This window comes from Microplitis demolitor, chromosome 7, assembly GCF_026212275.2.
Source record: "Microplitis demolitor isolate Queensland-Clemson2020A chromosome 7, iyMicDemo2.1a, whole genome shotgun sequence".
NCBI classification, from domain to species: Eukaryota; Metazoa; Arthropoda; class Insecta; order Hymenoptera; family Braconidae; genus Microplitis; species Microplitis demolitor.
In genome coordinates this window covers 18,697,197-18,718,229 of record NC_068551.1, presented here as the reverse complement: position 1 = coordinate 18,718,229, position 21,033 = coordinate 18,697,197, and the positions used below count along the sequence as shown (strand labels likewise).

The 21,033-nt window shown below is 24.7% G+C and overlaps 4 protein-coding genes across 12 annotated transcripts in view; 2 read left to right on the top strand and 2 right to left on the bottom strand.

The window, feature by feature from the left end:
* Positions 1-1,591: 1,591 nt before the first annotated feature.
* On the top strand, positions 1,592-3,149 carry LOC103574174 (protein FRG1 homolog). Its single transcript, XM_014439943.2, has 5 exons — positions 1,592-1,743; positions 1,827-1,906; positions 2,254-2,546; positions 2,613-2,812; positions 2,910-3,149. The coding sequence occupies exons 1-5, from the start codon at positions 1,685-1,687 to the stop codon at positions 3,055-3,057; spliced, it is 780 nt and encodes a 259-aa protein (XP_014295429.1). The 5' UTR covers positions 1,592-1,684; the 3' UTR covers positions 3,058-3,149.
* Positions 3,150-4,320: 1,171 nt separating this feature from the next.
* Positions 4,321-7,852, bottom strand: LOC103574173 (DCN1-like protein 5). Of its 2 annotated transcripts, none has more exons than XM_014439944.2 (6): positions 7,525-7,852; positions 6,786-7,095; positions 6,415-6,698; positions 5,417-5,783; positions 4,790-4,997; positions 4,321-4,663 (listed from the first exon to the last, which is right to left on the bottom strand). In XM_014439944.2, the coding sequence occupies exons 2-6, from the start codon at positions 6,912-6,914 to the stop codon at positions 4,578-4,580; spliced, it is 1,074 nt and encodes a 357-aa protein (XP_014295430.1). In that variant the 5' UTR covers positions 6,915-7,095; positions 7,525-7,852; the 3' UTR covers positions 4,321-4,577. The 2 variants fall into 2 exon arrangements, with proteins under 2 accessions (XP_014295430.1, XP_014295431.1); XM_014439945.2 differs by having other exon boundaries at positions 7,535-7,852.
* A 108-nt stretch (positions 7,853-7,960) lies between these two features.
* LOC103574194 (GRIP and coiled-coil domain-containing protein 1) lies at positions 7,961-11,985 on the top strand. The gene is made up of 8 exons (XM_014439882.2): positions 7,961-8,289; positions 8,385-8,452; positions 8,539-8,694; positions 9,467-9,612; positions 9,711-9,954; positions 10,025-10,343; positions 10,422-11,178; positions 11,669-11,985. The coding sequence occupies exons 1-8, from the start codon at positions 8,229-8,231 to the stop codon at positions 11,838-11,840; spliced, it is 1,923 nt and encodes a 640-aa protein (XP_014295368.2). The 5' UTR covers positions 7,961-8,228; the 3' UTR covers positions 11,841-11,985.
* A 4,331-nt stretch (positions 11,986-16,316) lies between these two features.
* LOC103574172 (putative transcription factor capicua) overlaps positions 16,317-21,033 on the bottom strand; it is a 32,623-nt gene continuing 27,906 nt past the window's right edge. For all 8 annotated transcript variants that reach the window (XM_053740338.1, XM_053740341.1, XM_053740343.1 and 5 more), the window contains 3 exons: positions 20,769-20,974; positions 20,198-20,683; positions 16,317-19,881 (listed from right to left, as the gene is read on the bottom strand). In XM_053740338.1, the coding sequence (XP_053596313.1) occupies positions 19,817-19,881; positions 20,198-20,683; positions 20,769-20,974 (757 nt within the window). In that variant the 3' untranslated portion in view covers positions 16,317-19,816. The remainder of the gene's footprint in view (positions 19,882-20,197; positions 20,684-20,768; positions 20,975-21,033) is intronic.

The following is a 21,033-nucleotide window of genomic DNA, read 5'->3' as shown; positions in this document are numbered from 1 at the left end:
TTGATAATTTAAATTTTGTATTTGTATACAAATTTATTAAAAAAGTAAAAGAAAAAATACGTAACATAAATGAAAGCAATTGAGAAAATGTTAAATTTATTTTTTATCAAATTATAAAAATACATAAGTAATTAAATAAATATTAATGTATATTATTTTGGCTACTGTATACAACTGACTGGCTATCAATATAATAAACTTTTAAAAATATATTCCATAAATATAATTTTTAAATCTAAATAATTTAAACTGATAACAGACAACAAATATATTTAAATAAACTTTTTAAAATTTATTTACAGACATTCCTAAATAATAAATAAATAAATAAACGCATCTATCTCGTTTGAATTTTATTATTATTTTTAAAAATATGAGGTATCGAAATTATTTAAATAATCCAAGGCAGTAAAAGTGTGTCGGCGTTTAATAAAATTTTAAAAAATATAATAAGAAAAGTAAACTTGAACGACTGTAGCAAATTCTAATAAATGTCAGTACAAATCGATTAATTGTAACAAAATAATAAAGACGATTGCAAAAGAAAATAAAAAAAAACGTTGCAACTAAAAGTTTTTAAAAATAAATGTTGATGACCCGTATTTTTGGCAATACATATTACTCAAATAATTACTTATAATTATAATAATTATTATTAAAGTAATGAATAATTATAATAGTTGATAATACTAAATAGCCAATAAAAAATTTATTTAAATATTTTTTCGACGACTGAAAGTTATATTAATTACTATAATAAACAAATAATTATAATTATAAATCAATATCTGATAATTAATAACGATAATAACTATCTCATGATCAATATATATATATATATATATATATATATATATATATACGTATATATATTTATATATTATTCGTAGAAGGAATTTTTTTTCTTTATTGCTTCTTACGCTACTCTAGAAAAAAAAAAATAAAATGTATTGTAGATATTGTCAATCAATAAATTCAAAACGATTTCAAATTTATCATGTTTTGTTATTCATTTGTTTGCAGGGCATTCTCAGACCATCCCCCGCAATTTTTCAAAAATATTCAATGGCTCTCGACTGCCGCTACTGTGTTAAAATTTCATTAATTCATTGAGAAAAATTAAAGCATTAATTAAAAAAAAAAAATTACTTACAGTTTATATCAGCTGAGAGTTAAATGAAATTTGGAAAATGAATTTCAGTAAAATCTTCATGTCAATGTTATAATTAGAATTTTAAAATATTTACCAAATTTCGTTTGATTCCTAATTGATGACAACTGAAATCAATTTTTATTATGAGTTTGAATTCAACAGACTTGAGACAAATTTTAAATAAATTAATTAATTAATTAAAGTAATGAAATTTAAAAAAATGCGCGTACTGTTTTTTCATTGATTTAATTATGTATGTTTTAATTTTTTTAAAAATAATTTTAAAAACTGCTACTTGTCAGTTATTTACATTCCCACTCGTGCGCAGGCGTCAATAAATTCAAATGATAAAATTTCTTTGTTAACCAAGAGACGGCGGTTGATTACCTTTCAATTAATTAAACACTGAGCCATCTAACTGTATATCCTAGTACTAAAATATGTACTCATATATTTTATTTACACACAACACGCAAAGTAAACGTTACAAGTAAATAAATTATTAATTATTATATTTTTAGTTAAATAAAAATGTCTGAATACAACAAAGTACGTACAGGAAAGCTAAAACTTAAAGGTGAAAAAATTAAGTATGTATTTATTTATTTATTTGTATTATAATTCATAAATAATTATTTATATAATTTGACAATTATTTGTTTATTGTATGTAGATCAAAAAAACGTAAACATAAAAAACAAGACAATAAAAATGAAGAATCCAATGCTCCTGCAAATGATGCTCCTCAACATGGTGATTTTTTTAATTTATTAATCTAATTAATTAATATTATAGTTTTTTAAAATTATTTATGTAAACAATTAAATGACAGTGAAAGTAGTACACGTCTGGTAATTTTTTTATTTTTTTAAATCAATTCAATTTTAATATAAAAAAATTTTATCTGATTTAGAATTTTTTTTTTCAAATAATATTTTATTTGTTTACCAAAAATTCAAATTCACTAGACGTCTACTATTTTTATTACTATAAAATAACCTACAATTATAATTAATATTAACAGTCTGTGCTTATAATTATTGATACCGAACATTTAAAGTTATATTTATATATTGATAATATATAATAATTGCGAGCAGGTGGTTGGTGGAAAGTGAACAACTTTTCTGAAATAACTGGAACAGTAGCAATAGAATTTGGTAATCATACTTATATAAAAGCACTGGACAATGGTTTGTTCACACTTGGTGCTCCACATGACGAAGGCGATGGTCCATCACCAGAAGAAATCCTCACGGCGTTTCCGGTAAATGAAAATAAAATAGCTCTCAAGTCGGGCTATGGTAAATATATCGGAATTGATAAAAAAGGAGTGGTAATAGGAAGGAATGATGCTGTCGGTGCTATGGAACAGTGGGAGCCTATTTTCCAAGTAATCATTTATTTCACCCTCTTAAGATGTCAAGAGTTAATTAATAAATATTTATTTTATTTTTAGGATGGTAAACTCGCTATTCTAGGTAACAATAATTGTTTCATGTCTGTAACAGAAGATGATGATGTCATTTGCAGTAGCAAAACAGCTGGATCATCAGAATACGTTTGTCTGAGAAGTCTGGTCCAGCGAATAGACGATCCCAACAAAGGCATACCTATTGAAGAACAAGGTTCGCTTACTGAAGTTGAAGTCAATTATGTGTAAGTAGTAATTTTTTAATTATCAACTATTCAATTATTTACACATGATCATTTCATTTAAATTTGATTATTTTTTTCCTTACTTTGATTTTTTCAGACGCAAATTTCAAAAGTTCCAAGATAAAAAGCTAAGGATAAATACCGAAGATAACAGTAAATTAGCTGCGGCTAAAGCTGAAGGAATTTTACACGAAACTTTACTTGATAGAAGAAGTAAAATGAAAGCTGACAGATACTGCAAATAGAATCACAGTAATTCATTTTTTTTTAAATTAACTAATTGATTAATTTAACAAAAAATACCAAGTTTTTTTTTTTTACATTATTGGCACTTAATTATTTTATTTTACTTAAAATTGTGAATTAATTTTTTTAAAAATTAATTTACTGTTTAATAAATGATGACATGAAAAAAATATCCGTAATTCTTAATACAATAATACGTTGAATTTTTTTTTGCAAATGAAACGCAACATCGTAAAATTAATTGAGCAAATTTGATTTATGATTATTAATGAGTACTTTATACTTTTTTTTATATTATAGATAAAAAAAAAACAGTTCTTGTGATCATATATATGCTTATAAGAAATGATTGCATTTAAATTTAATGATACAAATTAGCTATGAGCTTATCTTATAGTAATTAATTAAAATATCTTAACACGCATTGATTAGTAAACTATTCAAGTTAATCTTTTACATTTAAAATTTAAACTCAAATGGGACCAAGAGTAATTGAACAATTAAAAGTTATAATAAATGAACACGAGGAAATTTATTAAACTATTTTATAGTCCACATTAATTGGGTCTTCTGTTTAAAAATTAAATATCGGCGGGTAGGCCTTCAGAATCTGCGCTCCTTCACTTCTTCTTAACTCTATATTTTATCATTATAATTACTTGTTATTATTCATTTATATATGATCAATTCCGTGTACTAACGCTAATTAAATCGAATTATTATCGATAATTACGCCGTTATTTACATGATTGTGCTCAAAACCGAGCCATTTATTGTTTATCTGTTTTTATAATTATTTATATTTAATTACTATTATCCATCCAACGTATGTGATAGCAAAAATTTTTTTCAAGTGCGTCAGTTTGATATTTTCACTGAAAATTTAGTTGGACGGCCTGCGCTTTTTTTTAACATTTCTACAAGTAGACTTAGTGCATTTAATAAATTATTACAGGCAGTAAAAATTATTGTTATAAAATTTACATTTTAAATATTGTTATTAATAAATATATAGTTATTTAAACAATCGAATTTCTAAGCACAACCACATGTAAAGTACACGGCGACACTTAAAGTCGATTAAGCTATCGGCTATTGCATTAGAGAACGAAATGTTTACTTTTTTTTATAATAATAATAATAATAATAATAATAATAATAATAATTATTATTATTATTATTATCAATAATAAATTGATTAATATTGTTATTGTTAACTAACTAGCTAACTAACTATTCATTCATTCGGCGAAAAATATTTTCCATCAAAGTTTCGGTTTTAAAAATTTTTTTTATCCAAATGAAATTACGCTACAAGTATTATTCAGACATAAAAACGAAGAATTGGACTAATAACTAATAATTATTTGTGTCAGCGAATAAATCGAGTTGTTTTTTAAGAAAAAAAAAAATTATTAATAGTAATCGGTTTAATTAACAAATTATTGATTGAAAAAGTGTTGTAGTTAAGTTAGGCGGGTAGTTTTCGTAAAATATAAGTTATTTTTTATGTAATATTTCAGCTGCCTCGGACTCCCATTGACGAGGTTCCTTCTCCCCGTTGAATTTTTAACCACTCGACAAATTCATCGAGCATTACTGGCCCTAAAAAATTAATTTTTAAATTATTGATGTATTACCTTGCGAGGTAGCGGTAAATTTTTTTAAAAATGCCGCGGTTTGTGTGTGAGTACGTCAGTATGATTAATTTGTCACGTGTCGAATACTTACACGCTCCATCTAAATCATAATTCGATAAATCATGATTAATAGTTCGCGAAAATTCCAAAATGTTGCACCACTGATCTTTATTTATTACTTTGTACTTGGATTGATCTAAAAATTGGGCAAATTGTGAAAATAATGGCCAATGTTTTCCCAATAATAATTGAAGCATCACTCGTGCTGTTTCCATGTCCATACTACGTTGATCTTTATCCTTAAAAATTTTAATTTATTTAAGGGCGTTTTCAAACAATGCCTACCCCACTACACTTTTTTTTGAATATTCAACGACTTTCAATTGTCATAACAGTATTGAAATTTTATTAATTAATAAAAAACAGATGTAGGTTTGAAAATAATTACTTATAGTTGATATCAATTAAGATAAAAGATCTAGTACCTGATCAGGGACTTACCAAATTTCCTTCAACTTCCAATCAATATCAACTATAAGTAATTTTTTTAAAATCTATATTTCATAAAACGTCTGTTCCAATTAATGCTTCAACTTTTCTGTAATTAATTAATTAATATTTGAATGCCGTTATGTCAGATGAAGGTCACTGACTATTTTTTAAAAGTGTGAAGGGGATATTGTCTAATGTCATTAAAAATAAATAATTGAATACATACTCTAGCAAAGTCATATGCATATCTATAAATTCCCTTGAATGTGTGTGGCTCGTTGAGTAAACTTCTCAAATAATCAAGTTTTTGTTGTAATTTATGAATGGTATCACACTGTAATTCAGATAATCCCTTGAGCCATTCGTTGAGTGTGAAAAATCCCATTTGACGAGCGTTCATTTTGTACGCCAGTACAAGCATCACAACATTCTCTGGTTCTACAGCTATGTCTTCGCAAAATTTTTCCATTCCATCAGGACCCAGGGTATCAGGATCATCCGCAGCTGTGTACTCTCTGAACCACGCAATGCAGCGTTTCTGAACGAACGACGATGCTGCTGGAACATCTTCTGTCTTTGTATATCTTCTGGCGCTAAAAAAGAAAATAATAATAATAAGTATCTATTGACAAACATCAGCATAAATAAATAATTAAAAATAAAAATGAATTATTATTAAATCACTTATACGTATTTACACACCCGTCGTCTTCCATACACTGTCAAACTGTACAAATATTTAATTTTCTTGGCTTTAATTTTTATAATTAAATTAAATTAATAAAGTATTGAAAAATTTTGGTAATGAACAAATACACGTAATTAAATTTAAAATTGAACGAGGAAAAAAGTTTAATAAAATAAAAATAAATGCTGAAAAAGTTAAGCTAGAAAATTGGACCAACAAGACCAACTAGAGTAGCAAGGAAGGGCAAACTAAAATTGTGGACAGTCTATTCTTAAACTTTCGTTCTCTATATCTACTAAGAATCAGTGGGTGCATCCAAAGAATAACTAAAAATGTCTACCAACATTTTATCAAAACATTTACGTTGCAAATAATAAATAAAACATCATCAAGGTCACATCCGTGTTAATTATCAATAAAGCGAAAATAAAAAACTTAAAATATGATAATAAATCTCAATAAATTTAAAACAACGGTCACATGAATTTATCCGTTGGCGATTAAATAAAACAGTAAAACTGAAGAAAAATAATTACTTAGACGTGTGACGCAGCCTCTTGGAGGGATGTCTGGGCATTCCATCCTCATGGGCACTTGGTGACATATCAGTAGATGTGTGATGATGATGGTTTGTACTGGAGGGCGCTCGGCGCTTGCTACGAGGCATCCCTCCTCCTCTAATAACTAATCTTTTGTCCTTACTGATACTTGATAACTCGTTCTGCTCCTCTCTTATTCGCCGTGATATAAATCTGCCGAATAATTTTTTGTTATCTTCTTCAGCTGATGCAATTCCTTCTCTTCCTTCTTCCCACACCTCCTATTTGACATAAAGCCAAAATAAAATGACAAAAATTAATCGATATCATTTATTTATAACCAATTAATTTTTAACTATGATAATTACCTCGTAACAGTCTTGAGTATTTGATAAATTAAATAAACCAAATTGATCAGTTATGTACTGGGTATCGTAATAAATATCACGATCACTCTGGGTCGGTTCCACGTTCAACAAGGACGAGGTTAAGTTCATCAATACATCTCCAATAATCTTTTTATAACTTATTAATTTTTTTTTTATTTGTTTTTGTTATAAACGTCACAATTTTAATTGAGACGTTTACGTTTGATTTGTTAATAATAACTTTTGTTGCCGCAATTTTTTTTTTTACGTATACAAAAAGCTTGATGATGTCCCACACGATTGATTGGCTCTACAATAAATATGTTATCAGTAAGAGCGTAATTTTTTTTTTTTAATTTTTAAAAAATTTATGGAAAGTAAATGGACCCGTATTTAATTATTTAGATATTTGAATTTAAGATGAATGATTTAAAAATTACTCGGCGATGTCTAATTGTACAAGACTACAACCGAGGAATGAAAGAGCAAAGAGAGACCGTAACAAGGCTGAATAACTTCGGGCAGGAAATTAAACGTTTGATATTAAAGTAAAAAAAAAAAAAAAAAAATAAAATAAAAAAAAAAAAAAAAGTATATAAGTATACAATTAACGGATAACGGATAATTTATCATTGTTCTAATGAGAGACGTTAAAATATATATATAATTTGGTTATCTAAATAAATGTATAAACAAAAAAGCATTTTTGTCAAACGGTTGGATGAAAAAATTCACGCACCTTCGATTACCTTTCACAGAATTATTATTTTTTTTTTTTTATATATATATGTGGGTATATTGGTGGCAGTTTTTTTGTTCACTATCACGAATTCACAAATTTCATAATTAATATAATTTATGTTACTAGTGTGTGGGTATAATACTAATTAATTTAAACTATTAAAGCTAATTGGGGGTAAAATAAACGCACAGACAATAAATAATTTGATAAAAAATACAAATATATAATGTTTGATACTCTTTAGCCCTAATGCCAAAGAGTGTGAGGTGATTTCAATAACCTCGGTCTAGGGTACAGATCTCTCACGACACGACACGACTAAAACACAATGTGATAAAGTTTTAAACTGGTGCTGCCATCCTGGTTGATGATGATTTTAAAAATAAACTTTCTTGTGTTTTTTTAAAAATTTTTTATCAAGACAGACCGATAAAATCAAGTTTTTTATTTATTACTATCGATAATAACAATTTCTATAATTAGATAGTAAATATAGACGTCACTTGATGTTTTACTTGACAACGTTTACAACCTGGAAAACTTTCACGTCAAATATGATAACATAACCATATTTTATAATTTTTTAAAATATATATCATGTAAATATTAATTATTAATGATTTTTAATTAAATTATATTGATTTTAAAAAGTATTTATTATTTAGTTTTTAAAAAATTAAATGAATTATTAAAATAAAAAAATGGATAAAAATAAAAAAACTAGACTTGTTGATAATGATAAAAAAAAATCATCTGACGATGGTAAGTTTGACAGATTGAATTTGTCTATTTATATTTTTTAAATAAAGTATATGTCTACAATGATAAATAATAAATATTATTATTTGAATTAAAAGATGTGCGCGCGAGAACAGAGAGTAAGAGTTTAACAAACAATGGAAACATTGAAAAGACAACTGAGGGTGTAAGTAAATTAAAGTGTAATTACAATTAGTAAGTACTTGGTGTTGTCAAATGTAATGATGACTTAATTTAGTTGATGATTTACAGAAAGGAGTAGTAGAAAAAAAAGAAGAATCTATAGAAGGATTAAAAAATCAATTACGAGTTTTAATGGATTCATTGGCGACTTTGTCTGCGGAAAAATCAAGAATGGAAGCAAACTTTCAAGCTGATAGACGACAATTAAGAATTGAACGTGATGAGGTATATTATTTTTATTGATTAATTTATTTTTGTAAATTTAATTATTTATTTTAAAAACTTCTATGAGAGAAGGTAGCAGTCAAAATTTTTTAATTTCTATAAATAAGTTACTGGTAAGTAAAATAAAATTTTTCTGATGTGCAACAAAATATTTTTGAGTTTTTTCTTTTAATATTTTAGTTGGTTATTTAAAAGAATTAAATTTTTTATTGGCTGCTACTTTCAGTATGTGAATTTGTCATGATACTGAAATTTACGTCTATCATTTTTTGAATTTATTAAGAATGATAAATTTAAGAATCAAATATTTGAAAAAATTGCACCTACAGTTTTTTAAATTTTCTACATGAGCATATTTTTAGTTTTTTCATTTTTAAATTAAATTGATGGAAAAAAGTTCGTAAATTGTTAATTGTCTGCTAACCAAGATCTCGAATTTGGCTGACAATTTGAAATTTTTTAAATTTTGAAATAGATAAATAAAATGTAAAAAGAATGATAATTTAAAAATGCGCACTTCGATAATTAAATAAGCAGTACGCGCATTTTTTTAAATTTAATTATTTATTCAAAATTCATAAATTGTCTCATATCTGTTACATTCACTTATACTTTCAGTATCAACTCTAAGCACAAATATCAGATTTTATGATTGATAAAGACTGAATAAATATAAGACAAAACTTCTTATTGTTGATAATTTTATTGTTATCCTTTAATCCACTTTTCTGTAATAGTAATTTTCAAATAATAATTAATTGTTTTTTTACAGTACGAAAAAACCATAAAAGATTTGAAAGAAAAGTTGAAAAAAACTCAACACAACGTACAATCAGAAGTTGAACATTACAAGTATAAATTAATAATGGAACGACATGAAAGAGAAAAAGAACATGTTGATAATTCAGCAATGATCAAGTATTGATTTATTTTTATTGAAAAAAAACACTGTTGTAAAAAATAGTTTGTTTTAAAAAACGTCATATATTTACGTAACTTATTTTTATTTTTCTCAGAGAACTTCAAAGACTAGTCACTGATGAGCGTCGTGCTAAAGAATCATTGGAGCAGCAGATAAAAGAACTAAAAAAACAAGCAAACAATAAAACACAAAGCAAAGTACTTGAAGCTGAATTAGAAATAGCAAATAATAAATTAAAAGAAGCCGAAGCTGCTGTTAACGAAACACCACCGATGCTTTTGTCTTTGCAGACCGAGATCGCGGGGTTGAGGAAACACCATCGTATTGCCATTCATGAAGTTAATTTATTTTTTGATAAATTTATTTATAATTTTGTTAATGGGGAGTAATTGTTGAATTTATTTATAGGAACGCAAAAGAGCTGCTGCAGCAGAGCAACAATCTAAAGCATTGGAAGCAATTCACGAAGCTCGGGTTGTTGGTTTAGAGACAAGACTTGCAGAATTATCTGATACTGTCGGTGGTTATGAGCGCTTGAGACAAATTGATCAGCATGCAATACAAAAACTTAAAGATCAGTTGTCTGAATTACAATTACATGAGCATAGGGATCATGTTGATGTTGAGTTTACAGAAGATCCTAATAAAATAGCTGCCAAAATACGTGAATTGTATGCACGGTTACTGGATATGAATAATCAGGAAAATAGTCTAGTTAATATGAAAGGTAAATAAATTAATAAATAAATATTATTATTATTGTTGTTAATAAATATCATATTTAAGTGAATGATTTATTCTGTAGAATTTTTAAAAAGTCTTGATTTACATTCCATCAATGAAGAGGTAAATGATTATAAAGAAAAATATGAATCATTACAACGTGATTTTGAAATGTACAAAGAACAGATGAGTATTAAATTAAAATCACTTGAAAGTAATTTACATGGTGATAATAAAGACAACAAAAATGATAGCAGTGATGTTAATTTGATAAAGACTTACAGTAAAAATTTAGAAGAAAGAATCCGTATGTTATCGAAAGAATTAAATTATCGAGAAAATGAAATGCAGATGAAAATGGAATTACAGTCTCAACAATTCAATGAAGAGAGGACTAAATTTAATTTGATACTGTCGCAAAAAGAGAGTGAATATCGAGGCAAAATATCGGATCTCGAGCATCAACTGCTGCGTCAGCGAGAACGTTCTTTTGCTGTAATTGAAGAGAAGGATCAAGAAATTAGAACTTTGAAATCTTCGATCCGTACTATGTTATTAAAAAAGGACAGTAATTTACTTTCAACTATGGACTCTAAATCGGGTTTTAATGATAAATCACCAGAACCCATCGCAGATTTTGTGTCCGCAATGCTTTCGGTTGATAATCCTCCTTTACTTCATTACGCTCAAGAACTGTCAAGACGCGAAATTCAAGTCGCAGGATTAAGAAAACAAAATAGTGAATTAGAAAATAATTTACGTGAAAATCAACGCGATTTATTGGCTGTCACCCAACGTCACGCTGATGAAATAAAATCATTAGAAGCTAAAATATCAAGGTAATTTCTTTTAAATAAATTAAAAATAATTTTTATATATATATTGCAGACTTATTTTGAAACTGAAAATTGGAAAAAATATTTTAGTAATAAAATAGAGCAAAAGTCGAATTTACGGCCACTTGATTTTTTGACTAATACTTTATTTTAATTAATGGAAAAAAATTTTAATAAAATTTTCCTCTCAATAGCGGGATAAAAATATTTTTGAACAGATTTTAAAAATAAATTGTCATTGCATCTCTTACAAAATATTTTATTGAAATTTTTAAAGTGTCCAAAATTGTCCAAAAACGATACCTTTGTCCCAAGTTGACAAAACGATTGGCATAAAAAAAAATATGCCTTTTGGCTTTCAAAATTTTTTTTTTTAACTTCCAGCTTTAAAATAAGTCTACAATATGATTAGCAGTTAAAAAACAAAATATATGCCTTTTAGGAATTATTAACGCGATTTATTATTAAAATAAAAAACATGTTTTCTTTTTAGATTAGAAGCATGCAAATCAAGGGAAGGCGCCAATTTGGAGTATTTAAAAAATGTCGTGGTTAATTATTTAACTAGTAGTGATCCGTCCAGTCGTAAACATATGTTGAATGCCATTGCAACAGTACTGAGGTTTAATACTGAAGAAATGGAAAAAATTCAACGACTTAAATGACACTAATTATTAATTAATTAATTAATAAATTACTAACTAAATTTTTTAAAGCCAAAAGCATTTAAGTCGATTGATAGATTTTTTAAAATAAAAATAAAAAATGTAATTAGAATAAACATATGAATTAATATAATAAGAAAATGAGTATCATTGTGCATTTAATTTTATTACATTGATTTTTACATGGAATAGTTATTTAGTTGGCATTGAAAAAATATTCTCAAGCGTTTCTTGTAGATATATGATCCTACTAACGTGCACTTTCCATACTATATACGTATATAATATCGTATATATATATATATATATATATATATATATATATATATATATATATATATATATATATGGATATTTTCAATTTATTTATTCATTATTGATAATTTTTATTTATATTTATATTTATATTTATATATATCCAGTGTATTGTATTGTATAGTAATATATATATTCTTATCAATAATTAAACAGTTTTACAATAAACTCTATAATAATAATCTGTTATAATTTAATAAATATTGCCTATGAAATGTAGAAAAACGACTTGATAAAATTAATTAATAAATCCGGATAATTAATTTTTAAAAAAAAAAAATTTTACAGTAAATTTATATCTCAATTTTTTAGTTTAAAGTATTTTTTAAAATAAAATTTAAATTGTCATTATTATGGTAATAATTGTGGACAGTTTTGTTGATATTTTGAATTAATAATCTGAGTTATGGTTTTTTTAAACAATAAATTTATCTGTATAATTATGGGCTCTCATGTAACTATTGCATTCGAAAGGACAGATTATTTTTGACTATTTATATTTAAAGACAAATAATATAACGATAAGTTTTAATAAGTGTGACTGTAACTGACAAGTGTCAATTTTAAAAAATCTCTCAAGGACCATAAATGTGAAAATTTAAAAAATAATATTTATAAAAAATCACGGTAAAATATGGCAGTTTTTGATAAAAATACGGTAATTTACAACAGACTGCGGTGATTACAACAATTTATGGTAATGTACCGCAATTAGTGGAATTTTTATCGTAGCACATTTAAATAATCTGTGGTAAAGTTCATATTTTGCAGTAAATCTGTACATGTACAGTGAAATACTACAGTGCTACCGCAAAGTTTACGGTGAATTACCACAAATTTACCGTAATTTAGATTTACCAGGTAATTTTATAATAAACAAATAAAATGTAAATAAAATAAAAATTAAAAAATGCGTATTTTGATCAATGAACAATCCGTACGCGCATTTTTTTAAATTTCATTACTTTTATTTATTTATTTAAAATTTATAAATTGTCTCGTGTCTGCTACATTCACACTCATAAGTTTCAATGATTCTGAAATTAGCAAATAATTAACAATTTTCGGTATTTTCTTTAACGATTTAATTTAAAAAAAAACAACTAAAAATATGCACATGTAGACAATTTGAAAAACTATAGGTGCAATTTTTTTAAATATTTTTTTTTTAAATTTCTTTTAAAAAAAAAAACGCCGGCTCTTCAATATCAAGTTTTAATTATTAATTTAAAAAATGAACTGAACGATAAATAAATAAATTATTTATGTAACTTTAAATTTAATTAATTAATTTAAAATGTTTTCACATCCTCATTAAGGCATATCCATTTTATAATTCACAATAATAATATTGGCGATTGTCAACACGGATTTTAAAATTTTATTTTAATTATTATTATTTTTAGTTTTATTTAATAATTTTTAAAATTATTAACAGTCGTCTTTTTTTTCAAACTGATTATTCCAGTAATTATTTAACAAACTGTGGTTATTTATTTCATTTATTTAAAGTCGCCGTTATTATTTTAATAATTATTTTATCTCACAATTGCTTACAATACTACTTGACAAATAATTTATTATCAACAAGTTGTCCTTCGATAATCTATCCATCCACAAATAATTTTTTATCTTTTTTTTTTCTTTTTTTTTTTTTTTCATATTTTTATTCAAAAATATATTTACGCCGAAAGTTTTTTTCTTTGTAGCTGCTATCCAACAAATGTTATGGAGTTTGTCCATAAAAAATTTTTATTTTTTTTTTAAAAATCAATTTATAATTACAGAGCCCGTTGCTTTTAATAATTACAATTTATAAGGCATATAATATATCGAATATGCTGTCTATCATGACGTTTTCTACATTACTTTCACGCTGGACTTTTGGTCCAGTAGAAACCTTAGAATAGGAGGCATTCTCAAAAGTTGATGCAAATTTCCTTGAAGATATATGATGTCACCTGTACGTATTTCCAAAAATAAAAATATCATCATCCTAAGGGCTGATGAAAAAAAAAAAAATTCACATAAAAAAGTATGAGAAATTTTTTTTGTATTTATAAAAAATAGTCCTTGATAGATTTTTGAATTTTCAAAGTTCAAATTTACTGGATTTTTATAAGAATGCGCAATGAAGTAGAAAAATATCTGTATGGAAAAAATTATTCAAAAAAATTCAATTTTCATACTAAGATATGCATTCATCACTGAGTAAATAATTGTTTTAATCAGAGGTATGTACATATATCTGCTGTATGAGTGTAAGCAGCAGCTACAGGATAGAAATGTCATTTTTGGCAAATTCAAAATTTTTAATAACATAATTTGTAAAAGATGCAATGACATAATTAATTTTTTTAATTTCAATTTTTTAAGTCCAAAAATAGAGCAGTGGCCATTTTTTTCTATTTCAGTGGCGCATCCTTATAAAAATTCAGTAAATTTAAGCTTAGAAATTTCAAAAATCAATTCCGTTTTATTTTTTATAAATACGAAAAAAAATTCTCATCCTTTTTAGAACTTTTTTCCTTCACAAGTTTTGTTTTGAAGTTTTTTAAAAATTTTTTTTGTTAATCAAATATTTCCAAAAATATGTTTCTGGGGATGATTTTATTTATTTTTTTCACCAACCTCTGAGATGGTTTTTTTATTTCGTGCGTGTGACATCGTGAATCTACAACAAAATTTACACCAACTTTCGAAAATGTCTCCTATTTCCGAGTTCTGACTGGACTATTTTATAATTTAAATCGCGTGATTTAATTACATTGTCTTCTCCATATTACTTTTATTATTTATCAATAATTTATTAATGAGTATATTATTATCATTATTATTAATAATAATTATTTTTTTTTTCATTTATCATTAATTACAACCTTACGATAAATGAAACGAAAGTTTGAATATCTACATTAATAATTAGATTTAAATTCACCTCCTGGAAGGGATAGTTATCAGTGATTATTATTTAAACCAGACATGCAGAGAAGATTTTTTTCAAGCGTTTTCATAGAAAATATTTATACGATTTTTTTTTACAGTTAACTTTTTTTTTACTTTATCCCTCAGTAGTTATGGCACATGATATTTTATAATTACAAAGCAATTATTATCTGATAATTGATAAAACAATAACCCTAGTCAGTTTTATAAATAAATAAAAATATGAAATGATAATTAAATGATTAATTTATAAATTTAGAAACAATTTTATAATAATTAAGTAGTTATTGTTTTAACAATTATATAATTATTCTACTTTTAAATATAACTACACATATATTTTATACACAGTAATTGGTAGTTGACTTCATAATTGGTCCAATTAACTAAAATACCATTAATACAAGGGCACATGTGTAGAAATATTTATTATTTACAATAATTTATATTTATATTTTTATCAACTTAATTATTTAATGCCATTTGATGATAATTATCCAGATTATTTTTATATTAAATACATTTCTCTTTAAATATATATCTATTGTGTTTTCATTTATTATTTTTATCGGGTATTTGCGCATGATGTAGGATCTCCTCATCCTGAAACGTCTATGGATATTTTTTTTATTAATAATACTAGGGGTGCGAATTGAATCGAATAATTTGAATTTAAAAAATTTTGACAGTTTTATTTCAAATTTTCATCAGATTTCAAATATTCAATTTTTATTTAATAGAGAGAGTTTTTAAAGTGATTACAAATAATTATTTCGTAGATTAGTGTCTGAGCTCTAATTATCTATGACAGAAATTTAAATTATTAGAAAAAATATGACAATTTTGAGCCGTTCAAAATAAAATTTTAAAATTATTTGTACATTTTTAAATAATTGGAGACTACAAATAATTAAGGAATTCGAAAATTTGAATCGAATAGTTCGACTCGATAAAAATAATTCGTAAGTTCAAACTATTCGCACACCCCTAAATAATAATAATTATTATAATAATGGTAGAATTTATTATTTATGTAGATTTAAATATTTTATTTTTTTTTTATTTATTATTATTTTTTCATATGCCAGGTGTTTATCAATAACATTATACTTGATTAATGTACATTTTTACGTAACAAGTTTAAACATATTTCAAAATTGAACATTTGACAATAAAATAATAATTATAATAATAATAGTAGTAGAGATAAAATTAATAGCCGCTTAAAAAAAAAACACACAACGAAAAAAAAATAAAATTATTTTTAAATTGCATAATTTTTTTTTACTATTAATTGATAATTAATTTTGTTGTTTACAATTAATTTAATAGAAATAATAATAATAATTATAATAATAGTAATAATAATAATAATAATAATAATAATAATAATAATAATAATAATAATAATAATTACTGTATGATGAAGAAAACAGTAGTATGTACATTGTCAAGTAGCCATCCCATATAACTTTACTTCCGGTTTTCTAGATCACAGTCACTTGGGTATGGCAGCTAATTAACATAAAACTTAAAAACTCATTTTTTATCATCATACTATAAATTATTTATTAATTAATTAATATAATAATATCTCAGATAATAACGAGGGGTAGAGAGAAATAAAACGAAAGACATAAGATACAAAAAAAAAGTTGTAATTAATTATTAGATTACCAAAGTTTTTATACTCGAATCTTAATCAATACTGGAAAGTTGTTTATTTTTAATTATTAATTTACGCGAGTAAAAAAATTATTTATAATTATTTTTTTTTTTATTAAACTTTTTTTGAGCGGGATTAGAACAAGACATTACACTAGTTAAATAATTAAAGTATATTATTAATTATTAAGCTAACAATATTAAACTTAAATAATTAAACTGATATTAAATTTAAAAGGAAGCGCTTTAACTTCCATTTGGAAGGCATGTTTTAATATTTAATCGATTAAAAAAAATGTATAAATGACAATTAATTAATTAATTATAAAATTTAACTAGTGTAAAATGTCTCATGTTTAAATAAACCAGTTATTATTTGTTTCTTTTTTTTTGTTTTTAATTATTAATGACAAATAATAACTTTAATATTGAGGCAATCTATGGTAATTATTATTTAATAATAAGTAATTAATTAATTAATAAAAATATTTACAAATAAAAGTGACAGAACACTTTATGGAAAAAAGTTATTTATAACTTTGGAGTTAAATTATGGGGAGTAAGCAATCCCGAGCACAATAAAGTCTACAATATACAAAGGCTCATTGTTATAATAAATATATATATACATAAATATATATATATATATATATATATTTATAATAATAAATTTATTTTTTTTTTAAAACCTAATCTTGCTTTCATTCATTTTTCTTAATTATAAGTCTACATATCCCGTGTTATCTACACGTATTTACACATCCTAGTCATTTCACTTTTTTTTTTTATTATTTAACTTTTATTTGTTTATTTTTTTGTTATTTTTTAAAATTATCTTATTTGCTTTACTTATTAAATTCTTAATTATATTTAATGAGTTAAATCTGATGTACTCTATTTACAGAAGATATCAGACAAATATTATTTCAACTAGATTATAATTACATTTTATAGCTTGTTTGTAAGTTCGATCGGAAGTTTATTCTATTAAGTCATTAATAACTTTTATTTAAATTCATTTATTTAATTAATTATTTATTTATTAACTAATTATATTATCTACTTTACAGCCAAATTCAACAATCTCGCCAAAATTCAACGTATTTATTTTTATCAGTAAGCTCGTGTTCAGTGGAAAAATTCATTACTTAAAAATTATAATTTTAATTTAATTTTAAAAAAATTACATTGTAAATAAATTTTAATAAAAAGAAATTTGAAAAAAAAAAAATAATTATCATGATTGTCATAAAAAATAAAATAAATTTTTGAATTTAAAAAAATTATAAGACTCGATTGCAATTAAAATAAAATATTTAAAGATATCCTGCCTTTTAAATATTCCGATTTTTTGCGGACAAAGTCAGAGGTCACAAAAAATATGAAACATTTTTTTTAATATACAAGAAATGTAAAAATAAAATAAATAAATTTGAATAATTTTTGTAGGATATCTTTAAGTAAAAATATATTATATAAAAAAAATATATAAAAGATGTAAAATATGATATGGATGTCATGGTGAACTAAAAACAAAAAATATAAATATACTTGTAGTACATAAAATATATGAAATATAAGGTAAGACTGATAAGATAATTGTCAGTGTTGTGCTACGTTGAATAATGGCAAAGTTTTATTTAAAAACAGTCGATAAGTACTTTCGGAAATATTATCCTCTTCATTATAATATATCTGAAACTCTTTACTATCAATATCATTCATTTTTTTTTAATTTTCATTTTTATCAGATAATTCATTTATTATCATATCATTAACAATAAATTTAACGCGTACCATTATCATTGCCGTACGATGGCATTAATTAGATTTTCTTTTTCTTTTTTTTTAATCTTTTATTACAATTAAATTTTTAATAATGGAATTATTTATTCTCCATATAAAAAAAAAAAAAAAAAAAAAAATTCAGTCCTTTATTGTGTCAAGACTTTGTGGTGAATAATTCATTCACAATTATCTTCATATTATTTAATAATAATAATAATAATAGTTATTCGTAATTGTTAATAATTTTCTCCATACTATCCAACAGCTAAATACCACATAATAATAATAATAATGATAATAATAATAATAATAATAATAATAATAATAATAATAATAATAATAATAATAATAATAATAATAATAATAATAGTAATAATAATTATTTACAACAAAAAACACAAAGACAATTTGCGGTTACGTAGATATTTTTGTGCAATATTCAGTATCGTTTTATATAATTCGGTAGAGATTATTATTATTTTTTATGAAATTTATCTTGACAATTATTTTAAATAAATTTTTATTAAATTTATAATAATTGTTTACTTCTATTACGAGTTTAAATTTATATTTTAATATTTTCACATTATTATCAGTATTATTATTATTATTAATATTTTTTATATATAATTATACCTTATTATCATGTAATAAGTTGCTGATTATTTGTAAACATCCTAGGACTGTTCAACAATGATTAAAAATATCATAGGCCTTTAAATCTGTCACTGGCTTATTAATTTTAAATTTACAGTAATCAGTTGCATTGATCGAATTTAGATAATTATTATTAATAATATAAGTAATTGTTATTAATATAAAAAAGATAAACCGTCACGATAACTCAACATATTTAATTAATATAATAATAATAATATTAATAATATTAATAATAATAATCATAACTTTTCATCATAGATGAATAATTTTATTTTTATTGTATATGTATACTCTAGATGTCATATTACTAGAGCATTAATAATGTATAACATTTTAATTAGCCTTTCGTACTGATTAATTATTCTTAAAATTCTTTATTTAATTGCACTAGTATCGCATTGATATTTTTAATCAAGTAAAATATAATAGAGAACTTTATAGTTCGTAAAAAAAAAAACTTTATCCTGATGACGTTATAATTTTTTTTTTCTTTTTTTTTTTTTTTTTAAACCCAAACGCCATAAAATTTATGTTCAAAGAATTATTATATACTCGTGTTTAGAAACTCGAGAATTTACATTATCACAGTTGGTATATGGGCGCTAGCTACCACTACTGCTTACAGGTAGTGATTGAGGAGCTCCCATTGATGTTGAAGGAACTGATCCTGTAATAAATCATTTATAATTTATAATTAACTTATTAATTTTTTAGTAATTATACAGATTCATGACTCCACAGATTTTTTATCAAACTAAAAAAATATATATAATTATTTATTTGCCTTAAGATGGACACGGCAACATTAATTTGTACCGGATCGTCTTACCCTCGGCTCGATATTATGTCACGACCCGATACAAATTAATGTCACCGAGTGGACGTCAGTGATATTTAAAATACTGTGTATTTAATTATAAAAAAAATCTTTAGAGCCCCAGTTGTGTATAAGTAAGAGTTTTATTTAAATAAAATAAACCTACCAGTAACATTGGGTGAAGGTTCTGGTACTGGTAAAGGACTAACAAGACTGCTAGCACTTATTGGAGGAATAGAACCAGAATTATTTAATTTTTGACGAACTTCACGTATTTTTAATTGCAAACTAGCTTTATTAGGAAATATATCTGAATGTTTTGCCTGGAAGTTTGAAGTGGCTTGGGTAGATGGAAAATATCCTTGATCTTGAAATAGTTGCATCACTAATTGCCGACGTCGTTCAAGAACTTTACGAGGACCACGTTCATTATCTGCACGAGCACTTCCAACTGAAGTGTTCGCTCCCCCGCCTGGAGTCTTTGGCGTTCTCGGTGAATTTGTTTCACCCTCACCCCCTAATTCAGAATTCAATCTGAACGCGTCGACATTGAAATCGGGACCGAAAAATGTGTTGCCTGTTAATTTAACGCTTGCCGTTGATTTTGGGGTTGCTGAGACGGAAATGTCTGACTCCGCGTCTTCCTCATTCACTAATCAGAGAAAAAATAATAATATTTATTTAATAACTGAAAATTATAAAATATTTATGGTAGATAAATATATGAGATAATTTACTTGATGCTCTGTGAGATCCAAGACCAGATTTTTTACGTGAGTTCTGAAGTGATATATTAGATGAATGAAGACCAGCAGTCGCTGGTGTGTGAACTGAAGACCCAGCTGGTGTATTGATGCTTATTGCGTTTGGACTCTGTATGTCTTCGGGTTTAAACTCAGGTAATGATGAAAACTTTTCCTGAAAGTTTACCTGCTCGAGAACTCTGTAAATAATTAAATAAATATTTAAATATATCAATTAACTAGTAGGTACCCGGTTTCG